The sequence below is a fragment of the Mustela putorius genome, unplaced genomic scaffold (assembly GCF_011764305.1).
Source record: "Mustela putorius furo isolate JIRA1106 unplaced genomic scaffold, ASM1176430v1.1 tig00000083_pilon_pilon_pilon, whole genome shotgun sequence".
Lineage (NCBI taxonomy): Eukaryota > Metazoa > Chordata > Mammalia > Carnivora > Mustelidae > Mustela > Mustela putorius.
Window position 1 is genome coordinate 10,824,872 of NW_025421273.1, and position 14,914 is coordinate 10,839,785.

At 50.0% G+C, this 14,914-nt stretch overlaps 1 protein-coding gene across 2 annotated transcripts in view; it reads left to right on the forward strand.

Annotated features, from left to right (window-relative positions):
• Positions 1-240: 240 nt before the first annotated feature.
• The window catches only part of MAEA (macrophage erythroblast attacher, E3 ubiquitin ligase), a 32,289-nt gene continuing 17,615 nt past the window's right edge, over positions 241-14,914 (forward strand). For both annotated transcript variants that reach the window (XM_004772317.3, XM_004772318.3), the window contains exon 1: positions 241-384. In XM_004772317.3, the coding sequence (XP_004772374.1) occupies positions 316-384 (69 nt within the window). In that variant the 5' untranslated portion in view covers positions 241-315. The remainder of the gene's footprint in view (positions 385-14,914) is intronic.

Sequence of the window (14,914 nt, forward strand, 5' to 3'; positions counted from 1 at the left end):
GGAACTGGCCGGAGCAGCCCGGCGCAGGGCCGGTCCTTCCCCGGCCGCTGGTTCCAGGGGGAGCCGCCGAGCCGGGCTTCCCGCTGATTGGCTGAACAAGAGGACGGCCAGAGATGATTGGTCCTTCCGGATGCCTCTCCGCGCACACGCCGCGCCGCGCCTTCTTCCGCCGCCACTGTCTGGTGGGCAGACGCTATTGGGGCAGACGCGTCCGCCCGCCCCAGCCCGCCCCGCCTCGCCGGAGGGCGCTACGTCACTACCCGGCGAGCCGCGCGCGGCGCTTCCCCCACCCGCTAATGTTTTGGCCGATTCAAGATGGCGGTGCAGGAGTCAGCTGCTCAGCTCTCCATGACCCTGAAGGTGCAGGAGTACCCGACCCTCAAGGTGGGGTCTGCGGTCCGGGCTAGCGACCGCGCTTGGCTGGTGCCCGCGGACCGCGGGGGGGTCGGAGGGGAAGGTGGAGGGGCAGGGTGGGGGCCGGGGCGCGGCCTGGGGCACCGGGCGGGGTCGGGGGGGGGGTTTCTGCGGGGCCGAGCTTCCGGGATCCGGGGGGCTCTGTGCAGCGGGCTCCCGGGTGCCCTGGGGTCTGGGAGTCGGGAGGCCCGCGAGGCCCGCGAGGTCCGCGCTTCCCAGGGTCCGGGGGTCTACAGCGCCGGGTTCTCCGAGATCTGGGGGTGTGTAGGGCCGGCCTCCCCGGGGCCTGGGGGTCTGCGAGGCCGATCCCCTGGGCTTCCCGGCGGCGGCGGGGTCTGGGGGCCAGGCTTTCCGGGATTTGGGGTCCTTCAGGCCGGGCGAGTCGTGGTGTGGGGCCGTCCATTGCCGGCTCTACCTTCGACTTCGTGGCAGGGCGTGGAGCGCGTCTGTCTGGCGCCCCGTTTCGCCCTCCCGAGCCCGATTGTGGCCCCTTCGTCCAAAAGAAAAGAAAAAAAAAAAAAAAGGGAAAAAACAAACGTGAACTGCCCCAGTGACATTTTGCGGTAGGCAGGCTTGTGGTACTGGGGGCTGGGATGGAGACCGGGGTCTGCAGGGTGTGGGGTCGCGGGCGCCCGGCAAGAGTGCCTGACGGTTGGTATTCAGCTGTCCTGATATCAGGAGGTGTTGGTGTATTGACTTACAGTCTCTAATTAGGGAACCTGTAAAGAGAGACCTATCGACCTAATGGGAACCCATCTTGTGGGGCGTCATCAAACCTGAAATACAGCCCTTGCCACTAGGTTCCCAGTTGGGTGACCTTGGATGGCCATTTACCCAAGTCGCCTTCCCTGAGCATGAAGTCTGTGTCTCTAGTAGGAGGGGCCACACTTGCTGCCTACCTAGTTAGCAGAGTATTTGATGGCGATGAGAACAAAGCACCTGGAAACGAATTTCTTAGGAGATCAAGGTCATAACATTCCAGGAGAACCGTGGTTGGGCATCTGTGATTCTGGACTCGTTCCCTGAGAGGCCAGGTAGCTTTTCTCTCCTCCTGGGAGACGCCTGCGTCACCATCCACCTCAGCGGTGGCAGGTGGTGGTGGGTGCGCTGTGGCGGGTTTGAATACTGCCCCACTGTGTTCATCACTGTCGGGGAGACCCCAGGTAGGGGACGCACCTGCTCTGAGTTTGCTGACTCCTATCACACGTAGGTAATGATGGCACCAGAGCCACCCCAGGTGAATCAGGGGACTCTGCTGCCAGTCCTCATTAGGAAAGTCAGACTGCCGTATGCAGTCCTCGCTGGAAAGCAGAAGTGAGGCTTTGTTGCTTTTCATTGACTAGTGGTGGAGCAGTGCTGTTTGTCTGCACCTTGTTTGATCAGGAAGCACAGGGGAACTTTGGCTACTGCACAAGACGCCTGTTGTCTAGGCCCTTTCAGAATTAGGTGGTAGGTGTTCTTGTATTCAACTCCTTAAAAACCCTGTGGCTCGGAGAAGCCATGACATCTGCCACCCAAGGCCCCCAAGCAGACATCATTTGGGTTGATTTCCCCCCACACACATACACCACATGAATAAATGAGGCTTTTGTGGGAGCCACTCATTTCTGGCCTATTGTCTCATTCAGCCTACCCCCAGGCCTGGCACTGGAACTGACAGAACTGTGGCAGTTTGGGACTAGCTGGTGAGTGTAGGCAACACCAGACAGGAAGGGATTTCCCCTCCAAGTTCTCTCCCGTGGTTTCATAATCCTGACTGTGGTTGATTTCTAGAGTTATTAAATAGACTTTGATTAAAAATAATCCTGCAGTTACTTATACAGGTAAAAGAGATACTACAGTGTCAAGTGAGCTTGTGTGGTTAAAAGGAGTTTTACTTCTGCTTTAGAATGATTTAAATGAATTTTTGAAATCGGGGAAGCTACTTCCACCATTTTCCCTCATAGTTTGTCTGGATCACCTGTAATCATCATTGTTGAGAGTTGACATTTTTTTCTAGATATTTTCAGGAGTGATTTCTAGTGGATAAGGAGGAAGTTTCCCTGGGAAACAAGGGTCCCTTGATATAGGAGCATAAGTTAATACTGAATCCCCAGGACACTTGGGAGCTATGCCGGTCACAGTCTTGAGCGCGGTCCAGATACATGAGCCTCGGCGTGGAGCTCTGTGCAGACAGCATAAAGAGGGGAGTGAGGGCCGAGGGCTGGAGTTCTACAGGGTGTGTACTATGCTTCTGGGCTTCAAGGGCACGCTCTCCTGCAGGGTAATGGGAGCCAAGTTCTCATTGCTTTCCTGACAGGCAGTGCCTCCTTGGACACGATGGAGGCAAATCCAGGCAGGTTCCTCATAGCCCCAGGGCTGGTGGCAGGCTCCTGGGTGCCTGTGGCACGGGTCTTACCTCCTGGCACAGTGGGAAGAGAATGGCACCGTCGTGACATAACCGCCCTGCCTGGGTTGAGCTGGATGCCTTCTGTTCACTGAGCCCACAGTCTTGGGGTGGGATGGGCTGGTGTGGGCTTTTGGGCCACATGAGTCTTTGTAGTGGGGGATGTGCATTGTAGGATGTGTAGCAGCACCCTTGGTTTCTGCCCATCCACAGAGTGTCTCCAGACGTTGCCACATGTCCCCTGGAGGACAGAATCGCCCTGATAAGAACCACTGGACTGGATTTTGCTTTGGGGAACTTGTTTTTTATGTTTTTAGAACAGCAGGGAGAATGGGATTTCTGGAAAACACGTTTGTGTTTTGGGCCTAGCTGTGAGTCTTTACCTGTGAGCACCTGGAACTGGAGGCCCTCTTTTAATTAGCTTTTAAAAGTGTTCTCTGGGTGCGCCTGGGTGGCTCAGTTGATGAAGCATCTGCCTTCAGTGATCTGGGGGTCCTAGGATCGAGCCCCATGTTGGGCTCCCTGCTCCCAGAAGCAGACTCTGGGAGTCTGCTTTTCCCTCTCCTGCTCCCCTCTCGTGTTCTCTCACTCTCTCTCTTTCTCAAATAAATAAATAGAATCTTAAAAAAAAGTATCTTATCAAAGTAACATGTTTATTTTTCAAATTATTTTGCTAACCATCCTGTTTATATTTTGGAGTCTTGACTTCTGTTTTTTCCCTCTCAGAGAGTTGAAGTAAAATAGTATCTTAGAGACCTTCTTTGCCAGCGCCCAAATCAGGTGGGGGTCTTCACAGCCCAGGAGAGAGGGTCTGGCGTTGGTCCCTGGGAGACCTGGCTCTGGACCTTCCCTCCCCCAACTCCTCACCTTGAGTCTCACCTGTGCCTCTCTCCGTGCTCTCCCGGGGCCTCTTCTTCTTGGTCCTCCCAGCCTGACCCAGCTATGTAGCCCTCCCAGCTGCCCTCTCTTCACACGTGACAGGCTGGGGGAGGGGGAGCGTGGGGCGTTGTTCCCAGCAGTGTCTGTGGGTGAATTCTCCTGTGTCTCTCAATTCTCTACTGGACTGTTGAAATCTTCTGCTTTTAATTTGGTGAAGTCTTTTTGACCAAATACTGGTCTGCAGTTTCAAAGCCGGGGTTTGTGCCTGTTGTAGAAAGTCTGGGTGCCAATTATATGCCTAAAGTTACAGCTTTTCCAGCTTGGTCTTGGCTGGATGTAGGGGATCATATGTTCTCAAGTTTGAGAAACAGTGGTAAGCATGAACATGTGGTCTGAGGGGACAAAATCCTAAATATGCTGAGTCCAGGAGGGAGGCAGTAGTCTAGGTCCTGATTCTTTTTTACTTTAGATCTTGTGGTTTACAGAGTGAGCTGTTCCCTCTCAGAGGTGGTTGTATTCCGTGAATGACACCACTTTTCTCTCTGGCTCCAGGCTTCTGAGTGTGATGCCCTTCCTCTTCTCAGGCTCCAACTTTGTCAGACCTCCAGAGCTCAGTCTGCTCCTACCCCGAGGGACCTCAGACTGCCTTTGTCTTCCAGGACCCTACCAAAGCCAGAGCACAGTTGAAATGCTTTCCTCTTCCCCTTTGCATTCTCCTGACCTTCTACTCTTGTCTCTTGTGCTGCTGCTCAGATCCTGGGCCACAGACAAGCCGTTGGGGTGGGTGGGCCTTTGGGGACAGGGGCTGCTCCATGTCAGGGTGGGTGCCCGAGTGAGTGCAGGCTGTTTGTGGTAGTCTAAACAAGCTTCACGCCAGGAAAGGAAGGGCTTCCAGCGCCCCACTCTCTGTAGCAGTGGGGTAGGCTGGAGCCAGTTTGAGCCCTCGCCCAGGCAAGCAGCTTCAGCATTGGCCAAGGGACAGCCATGCGACAGATGCTAGCGTGAAGTCTGCAGGTGGGGCTCGCTGGTTCTTCTCCCTCCCAGAGCCACTGCGAGGCACCCCAGAGCTGAGGTTCCAGACTCCAAAGGCCTCATGCTCCTTTGGCTTGTGCTCCTTGCTTGAAGAACCTCTGTGTGCTCAGTGGGCACAGCAGGGGACGCTGGGGTGTCACAGAGAAAAAGATAGGGCTTGGCAAGGGGGAGGCATTAAACAAGTAATCTCAAACATCTCCAACCTTGAACAGGTGGAGTCAGGCCTGTGTGGGGCGGGGGCGGTGGGGGCCCCTAGGGGTTTGGGGGGGGTGGTTTTCAGTGGGCCGCCAGGGCACTTGCGCTTTGGGGCTGTGTCAAGGTCTTGGCTGACCCTAGCACCACTGGCACACAGACCTGTCAGAGCCGTAGGGTTCCGGTGTTCCAGGAGCCGCACACAGGTCTTGACAGTGGGGCCTTGAGGGCCAGGGGTGGGAGGGGCAAGCTGGGAGGAGGCCGGCCACTGTGTGCGTGCGTGCGTGTGCCCTGCTTGGTGCGGACCAAGACACAGCAGAGCTCAGAGCGCCTCTGGTCTTTCTAGGTGTATGTTGTTTTAGAATCTGTATCCCTGGGGGCTATTTGTTTGAAAGCTTTCTGAAAAAAGATTTATTCACTGTTTCAGTAATAACTAAGTGATAGAAAAGAGGTATTATTAGTTTAGCAACCCAGCTATTGAGCTGAATGTGGCTGGAGAAAACCCTCCAGCTGTGCTAATGGCCTCACTGACCCATCCTCCCCCACCCCCATCTATGAACAAGAGTATTGCACAGCTCTGCTTCCTGCTCCTCCTAGCCCACATGGCCCCAGCCTGGCCTCCTCACCCACTTTCCACTTGTGACTGCTGCTGCCCTCCTTGGGTCTGCCCTCCCTTGTGGGGGGCTGCCCCTGCAGTGGTCAGCTGTGCCTGGAGCCTGCCCCTTCTTGCCTGTGGCTCCAGCACATGTATCTCTTCCCTCCCAACTCAGTTTCCCCCTTTCAATGGGTTCCATCAGTACCTGGCTCTGATGGCCCCAGGTCCTTCTCCAGCCACTGTCTCCTATTCCTGCCCCCTCCCGTGTGTCTCCCTGGTTCAAGTCAGAAGTCTGGCCCCTGACATTCCTTGAAAATGTGTTTGTCAAGGTCACAGTCCATTTGACGCTCCTAAGTGGCCAGTTGCCAGGCGGTTGCCTTCTTCACTAGGCCCCCCTGCTGCCATTCTCTTGCTTCTCCCGGCTAGTCTTCTGCCTTCAGGTTACCTCCAGCCTGGGGTTCTTGAGTCTCCGTGGCAGCAACCAGCCCTGGAGAGGTCTCAAGTCCTGCCTCCAGGCAGGCCTGACCCTGAACTCCCGCCTGGATGGTGGGCCACCTGCCAGGCCCCCTTACACGACTGAGCAAGGCTCCCTGCCCCAGAATTCGTGCTTCTTGGCACCCAGCCAGCCCATCTTATGTGAAGACTGTCCTCCTGCCCTTTGTGCAGGGTTTGTTCAAAGGCCCTGGGGTGTTCCTGAGGCCTGTGTTTCCTGCAATCTTTCTGTGATCCGTGATCCCCTTGGTCTCCATGGGTTGCAGGGCTCCAGTCTGCTTGTGGGTGGCAGGCAGGAGGGAGGGGAAGGGGGAAGGTGCCTGCTCCTTCCCGGGGGCCTCCCGGAAATGCCATTCATCATTTTGCTTCTGCTCAGAGGCCAGAGCTTATGATTGGCTCTACCCAGCTTTGGGGGGACCTTAGGAAAGCCTGGTGGGGGGCTTATTGCTGCCCTGGCCCTGAGTGCAGCTGGGGTTTGTGGCCCCTGCTGTGCTCTGTCCCTTCCTCTACTTTATGTTCTTTACAGCTTTAGTCAAAGTCTGATGAAATTGTTCCCAGTCTCTCTCCTTGCTTTTCTGTCAGAGCCCTCATTACATACAACTCCCGCTTCTCAGGGCAAGAAGCTGCGTTCTGCTTCCTCACTCCCAGGCTCTGGCCAGGTTCTCAGTGATCCTCACGGTGTCTGGCAGTGAGCACCCACTTACAGCCCCTCCTCCTTGCAACAGGGCCCTGTTTGGCTCCCAGGTTTGTCCCCGGCTCACAGCCGCCCTCCCCCAGTGTGACCGCGTGCCGTGTTTGTAATCTTGTGCGGTCTCATGAGTCTGAGGACTCTCTGTGCAAACTGGTGACTCCCAGATGGTTAGCTCCCCAGTCCCAGGGCCTAGGATCCAGTAGCCTCGTTGGAATCTCTGCAAGGTCGCTCGGCACATACAGGTCTGAAATCCCTACCTTACATGCCTCCTCCCCAGACCACCTCCCCATCTTCCTTCCTTCCCCATCAGTTTAGAGCCTTGAGCTGTCTGTCCTCACAGCTTACATCCGTGTGTCTTTCCGCTCTAGCTCCAGCATGTGTTCAGAATTGGACTGGCTTACCTTCCTTCTTCCTGCTGCTGTGGTGCTGGCAGTGGGGGTGGGGGAGTTCAGAGCCTTTGCACATCTTTCCTTCTCCCGGAATTCTCTTCCTTCAGGTGTTCCTCTTATTCCATTACCTTCTTGGATCTTGGCTCTGCTGTAACCTCAGTGAGGTCACTTTGTTTCAACTGGGAGCCCTACCATCTCCCTCCTCTCACTCTTTCCTCTTAGCTGTTACTGTCATACTGCATTTTGCTTCTTTGGTTCTAACCCCTGAGATTGTAGGCTTTGTGGAGGGCAGAGAAATATTTCTTCAGTTAAGGAATGAACTGTTAGTTAAATATTACTTTGGCAATTTTGTCCGAACAAGTAAAAGTTGAAACAGAATTAAATGTAGCTTCAAATGGATGAGACATATTAAATATGTCTGTGTATCCAGAGAACAAAAACAAATTGGAAAATTACTAGACTTAATGAGAAAGTTCAACACGATAACTGGGCACATAAAAAATATACAAAAATCGGTCACTTTTCTGGGTCAGCAACAACCAGCTAAAGCACCTCATGGGAAAATACCTGTTCACAATAACCTAACAGCATCAGAAAATACCAAGGGAAGCTTTAGCAGCTAATATGATGGGCACTGCGGGAGACACACAGGGGGTCTCAGGAAAGGCCTAGAGGAGGACCAGCACCAGCAGGGAGTGTTGTGTCTAAACATACTGATGGCTGAAGATGCCATCTGACTTGCTTGTGCTGGAGCCCAGACTTCTTATGTGTAATCAGGGAAACACAGGGAAGGGCGGGGCCATGCCAAGGCCAGTGGCTGGCGTCCCCCTTGCCGACAGCTGCCACTTCCCGTCACTTGCTGCTCAGCAGTGAGGAAGCCTGCTCTGCTGGTGTTACGTACAGAGGTCGACCCTGGTGCCCATCTGTGGGTTGCTGTGTCGTGTTTGGTCAGTGAGCCCATCCCGAGGGTGGACGGCACTTGACCACGGGGAGGCACGGCTGTGGTGCTCCCCCCACATGGAGGTCCACCGCCCATGTGACGCTGTACTGTGTGCGTGCTGGCTGTTGCTTTGCTCAGACCTTCCTTTCTAAGATGGACCAGTGGCATGGACAGATGTCTGCAGGTACCCAGCAGACCATCCTGCGCTGAGGGAGGAGGGCATGGAGGTGCTGCTGGTGCTATTCCCGCGGCGAGCTCTGTCTGCTGCCCTGTGCTGTGAATGGGCTGTGTCATCCTTGCACCTTGAAGCTGGCCAGAAATGTCACTCTTTTGAGAAGCCATTTGAAACTTCATGAGCCTCCCTTGGGGTGTGTGCTGTGCTTGGGAGATAGGTTCCAGGAAGGAGGACGCCTTTGTGATTTGGGAAACTGTCCCATGCCACACATCCGAACACGAGGGGGACTCTTCAGGATGTAGATGTCTGCTGCCGCTCAGGGCTCAATCTAACACTTTACTTTTTGATAAAGATCTTATTTATGTGACAGACACACAGCAAGAGAGGGAACACAGGCAGAGGCAGAGGGAGAAGCAGGCTTCCCATGGAGCAGAGAGCCTGATGTGGAGCTCGACCCCAGGACCCTGGAATCCTGACCTGAGCCAAAGGCAGATACTTAACCAACTGACCAACCCACACGCCCCTTCAGTCTTACACTTTAGAAGATGTTCTTAGCTTTGTGAGAAATAGAAACCTCTTCTGAGGTTTCTTCATTGTGAAAGAAAAAGTCCCATGACATTGGGGAAATCCTTCCTGTGCTGGTAAAAATGGCTGAAAACATTGTGATGACAAACTAAAATGCATTTCTTTGTCTGCAAATACTGTCAGAAAACCCACAGCAAACATTGGAGAAGGTTTGAAGAAACACATACTAAAGCAAATGACACAGTGTAGGAGGATTGCTATAGCGCTGGTGAAAGTACAGATGTTTCATAGAAATCTTACGGTGTTTGCCAGATTCTGTTTCAATTATGAAAACAGGAAGGATTACTTTTTGTGAGTCACTGAAGGGGAAAAATGTACTGAAGGAAATATAATTTAACATCAGCAAACTAAACAGAAATCCCAAGATCTTAAAAGCTACAGTGCAACAAATTACCAAGGAAAAATTAAGTGGATTTAATTAATACAAATTTAAAAGGTTTTTTTTTTAAGATTTTATTTATTTATTTGACAGAGAGAGATCACAAGTAGGCAGAGAGGCAGGCAGAGAGAGAGAGAGGAGGAAGCAGACTCCCTGCTGAGCAGAGAGCCCGATGCGGATGCGGGACTGGATCCCAGGACCCTGAGATCATGACCTGAGCCGAAGGCAGCGGCTTAACCCACTGAGCCACCCAGACGCCCTAATTAATACAAATTTAAATCTCTGGTATACTCAAATAAAATAGAGCCAGAATTTAAAACAAATAACGATTTTAAAAATTCACCAAATGTGACCCATAAAGAGCTGATTCACATTGATGAGAAAGATCCAAGACCTCTTTTCCTCCTTGAGTGTTAGACAGGGAACACAAAGGGAAAATATGTTGGATTGAACCATGTAAAATTGCTGTTTTGTGGATTAAAAGACAATAGCTGAATAGGCTTATAACACGTAAAGAGATTTTTAAAAAAGAAAAGAAAACTTTCCATTAAGAAAAGCCCAGGATCAAGTGGCTTCACTAGTGTATTCTGGTAAATGTTTAAAGAAGAATTAACACTGATTCTTAACAAACTCTTCCCCCAAATAGAAAGGAACATTTCCCAGCTTACTCTGTGATCAGTATTACCCTGATACCAAAACCAGACACAGATATCCAAGAAGACTATAGACCAGTATTTCCCAAGAGTGAATATCGGTGTTAAAATCCTCAACAACACACTAGCAAATTGTGTTTGACAACATAGGAAAAGAATTATGTGCCATGAGTAAATGGGATATGCCCCAGGAATGCAAGGTTGGTTCAAGGTGGAAAAAGCAGTGTAACACACACCACAACAGTATAAAGGACAAAACCCACATGAGCATTTCCATAGACAGAGAAAAAAAGCACTTGACAGAATCCAACACTTTTTCTCATGATAAAAACACTCAACAAGGGGCACCTGGGTGGCTCAGTGGGTTAAAGCCTCTGTCTTTGTCTCAGGTCATGATCCCAGGGTCCTGGGATCGAGCCCCCACATTGGGCTCTGCTCAGTAGGGTTCCCGCTTCCCCCTCTCTCTCTGCCTGCCTCTCTGCCTACTTGTGATCTCTGTCTGTCAAATAAATAAATAAAATCTTAAAAAAAAAAAAAAAAGCTAAAGATAGATCAGTGAGCTAGAACTTAAGATTCCAGATATAAGCCCATACATAGTAACTCTCAGTAAGGGTGCCAGGACAGTTAATAGGGAAGGGAGAGGCTTTTCATCAAATGGTTCCAAGACAACTGGCTATCCACATGGAAAAGAAAGAAGTTGAATCCTTCGCTCACACCGTATACAAGCATTAAGTCAAAATGGATCAAAGAGTTAAATGTAAGAGCTAAGATTCTTAGATATCACACCTAAAGCACAGGAAACCAAAACAAAGTTATAGGTTGGACTTCAAAAGTAAAAAGCCTGTGCTTCCAAGGACAGAATGGAGCAAAATGTTTGCATGTCACACCTGGTAGGAATCTAGTAGTATCCAGAATTTAAGGGAAGAGTTCCTAAGGTTCAATAATGTAAAGACAACCCAATTTTCAAATGAACAAATGATTCAAATCGACTTTTCCAGAGAAGATATAAAATGGCTAATAAGCATTGAGAAGATTCTCAACAATATTACTCATTTATGAGATTCAAGTTGAAAACCACAATGAGATACCACTTTCTGCCCCCTAGAGCCATGAATCAGAAAGATGGCTGGTAGCAGGTGTTGGGAGAGGGTATGGAGGAAGCAAAGCTTTCCTGCAGTGCAGGGCATGTAAAATGGCAAAGACACTATGCAGAGCAGTCTGGTGTTTCTCAAAAAAGCTCAACATAGAGTGGCCTGCCATTTCATTCCTCAGTAGAGCTCCCAAAGAAGCGAAAGGTGTCCACATGAAAACCATGCAGGAGTCTCTGTAGCCTTATTACCCATAATAGCCCAAAATTTGGAAACAGTCAAAATGTCCATCAACATATGAATACGTAAACAAATGCAGTATGTTTGTGTGATGGAATGCCATTCTTCAGCAGTAAAAAGGCATGAAATACACGGTACATTATGGCTGAACTGTGAAAACATTACACTGAAGCCAGCCCAAAGGCCCAAAGGCTATCTGCATCCAAGTGTGTGAAGTGTCTGCGATGAGCAGACCCAGAGAGGTTGTGGATGGTTGTCTGCCTGTGGGGAGCTTTATGGCATCTGAATTATATCTTAATTAAAATTGGTAAAATAATGATGGCCTGTCAGCATTTTTGTACGCTTCAACGTAATAGAGTTACAGAGCACTCATGTATGGGTGCCTTGGTGGCTCAGTTGATTAAGTGTCTGATTCTTGATGTCAGCTCAGGTCTTGATCTCAGGGTCATGAGTTCAAGCCCCGCGTGGAAACTACAGAAATTAAAAAAAAAAAAAAAAAACATCCTGCATGGTGCTGGCCAACCTTGGGAGGGTATCCATGACCTGCTACTCTGCACACATGAGTTAACTTTAAGATTGATCCACAGAATTCCAGTAGGCAGGTCAGAGATGAGACACAGTTTTGATAACTGCTGTCAAATTCCCCTCCCTTCCCCATGCTCCCTGCCAGCCATGTATGGGGTCCAAGTTACCCCCAAACTTCACCATAGGTTTTCTGTAGCTGCACAGCAGCCCCAAGCCCCGTGTGACTATTGAGTGCTTGAAATGTTGTTCGTCCAAATATGTGTTCAACGTGTAAAACAAAATGTGTACTGGCTTTTAAAGATTTAACACAAAGAGAAAAAATAATGCAACATGTCTAATAAATGCAATATTTGGGGTGTATTGTGTATATAAAATACACTAAAATCAGCTTCCTTGCATTCTCTTTAATGTGGTGGAGAGAAAATATTTGAAATGGTGTGCACACACAGCTCACCATTCCACAGACAATCCTGCTGTGGCTTTATCCTTTCCGTTTCTCTTGTCCATTTATGCTCTAGTTCTCTTTCCGTAGCCATCCAGATTTGTAGTGAGTACCAATATTGTGGACTTTCCCTCCCCATATTTGTTCTCTGTCTCCTGTGCTTTTTTTGTGTCTTTTTTCCTTTCCTTCTTGGTAGATTGATAAGGTTTTCTTTGTTCCATTTAATTTCCTCTTTTGGTTTGACAAGCTCACAGCCACACCCGGGTTGTGACAGATCTGAAAGGTCTCCCTAGTGGCAAACCACTCCTCCCCCTGGTGTGCTGGTGTTGGAATGTCACATAAAGGGACCTCACAGCTGCACTGTATGTCTCGCTTTTCCCCTGCCCGTGACTGAACTTCAGTGGCGGCACCCACATCAGTGGGCAGTTTACCATCCCCATGGATGCATGTTTGAGATGGTTCCCATCTTGGGCTTACAAATAAAACCACTACAAGCATTTGTGTACAAGTCTCTCTGTGGTTTCTCTATTTGTTTCTCTTGGAATTGGAATTGCTGAGTGATGTGTTACATGTATGTTTACCACCATAAGCAGCCAGATTCTGTTCCTGAGGGTCATACACACCACTGCCCGCAGTAGCATCCAGGTGTCCTCAGCCTGACTGGCAGGTGCTGGGGAAGTTCTGCTAGCATGCCCTAGTGTCCTGTCTTGGCTCTCCAGAGACACAGAATCATCTTGTACGGGTGGAAAACAGAGAGGGAAGGAGGAGGGGGAGAGAGGTGGAGACTGACTACGCAGAATTGGTTTATGGGATTATAGGGGCTGAAAAGATCTGCAGTGGGCAGCCCCAGGAGAGCTGACAGAAGTCTGCTTTACCCAACCCAGTGTGCAAACGCGATTCTCCAGACATACCCAGAGCCACCTCTCAACCTGTGTCTATACCTTGTGGCCTGGTCAGCTTGACAACACATACCACTAACTCTCACATGTCCCCTTGTGGCTTGAACTTGGATATTTCTGACTAATGATGTTATGTGTCTTTATTATTAGCCCTTTGTATATCTGCTTTTGGGACTTTTTGTTAAAACCTTTTGCCTATTTTTAAAATGGGATTGTCTTCTTGGTCTTGAGTTGTAAGAGATTTTTGTGGTTTGTTTTTATTTTTTTTATTTTTTTGACCTACAGAGATCACAAGTAGGCAGAGAGGCAGGCAGAGAGAGAGGAGGAAGCAGGCTCCCCTGCTGAGCAGAGAGCCCGATGCGGGGCTCGATCTCAGGACCCTGAGATCATGACCTGAGCCACCCAGGCGCCCTGAGTTGTAAGAGTTTTAAATATGTTCTAGATGTAAGTCCTTTGTCAGATTTACATACACTGAATGTTTTCTCCTACTCTTTGCCTTGCCTTTAATAATTTCTTTCAAAGAAAAGTTTTAGTTTAATTAATCTTTCTCTTATAGCTAGTACCTTCTATATCCCTCTGAGAAATCTTTGCTTCTCTTAAGATTGTGAAGGTTTTCTCCTGTGTTCTGTCTAGAATTCTGTAGTTTTAGCTTTGATATTTGGATCCATGGTCATTTAAGAATTTTTGCAGCCCACATGAAGTCCAGGTTGCTGTCCTCCCTCTCCCATGTGGCTGTCTAGTTATGCTCCGCTGTTGCAGAGCGGGTCCTCTCTGCCCCGAGTCGCTGGGCCCCTTGTTGGGATCCTGATCTGGGTTCTCCACCCTCCTCCAGTCCTGGTGTGTTCATTGTAACTTCATGGGAGTTGTGGAAATCAGATACCATTGCTGTGTGTTATTAGCACCATAGGAATATTTTTTATCATGGTAAAGCATAGCATGAACTAGTCATCTCCATTTTTTTTAAAGATTTTATTAATATGGGACGCCTGGGTGGCTCAGTGGGTTAAGCCGCTGCCTTCGGCTCAGGTCATGATCCCAGGGTCCTGGGATCGAGTCCCGCATCGGGCTCCTTGCTTGGCAGGGAGCCTGCCTCTCTCTTCACCTCTGCCTGCCTCTCTGTCTGCTTGTGTGCTTTCTCTCTCTCTCTCTTTCTGACAAATAAATAAAATCTTAAAAAAAAAAAGATTTTATTAATTTATTTGACAGCTTACAAGTAGGCAGAGAGGCAGGCAGAGAGAGAAAGGAGGAAGCAGGCTCCCTGCTGAGCAGAGAGCCAGATGTGGGACTCGATCCCAGGACCCTGGGATCATAACCTGAGCGGAAGGCAGAGGCTTTAACCCACTGAGCCACCCAGGCGCCCCTAGTCGTCTCCATTTTTAAGCGTGCAGCAGTATTAGCCATATGCATATAAGGTCTCTTGAGCTTTTTCGCTTGCACAACTGAAACTTTGTACCTGTTTGTCTTGATCAATTCAAAATGCGGTTGACTGGGTGCTTGTAAACTACAGAAAGTTCTCCCGGGTCCTGGAGGCTGGAAGTCCAAGACGAGAGTGCCAGGATGGTCTGGTTCTGATGAGGCCTCTTCCATGTTGCTGACGGCTGCCTTCTCCTGTGTCACATGTGGTGAAGACAGTGGGCAGTTCATTCAGAAGGATGCTGATCCCAGTCATGAGGGCCGCACTTTGTAACCCAGTCCCCTCCCAAAGCTCCAAACCATACCATTTGGTTGGGGGTAGGTGGGTGCATTATGGGGATGGGGACACATCCGTCTGTTGCACCATTAAATCCCTCTCCTTTTCCCCAGCCCCCCGCAGCCGCCCTCCTTTATTCTGTTTCTGATCATTTGGCTACTCTCGGTGTCTCCTGGGAAAAGAGCCCTACCCTTCAGTGTTTGGTGACTGGCCATTTCACTTGGCGTG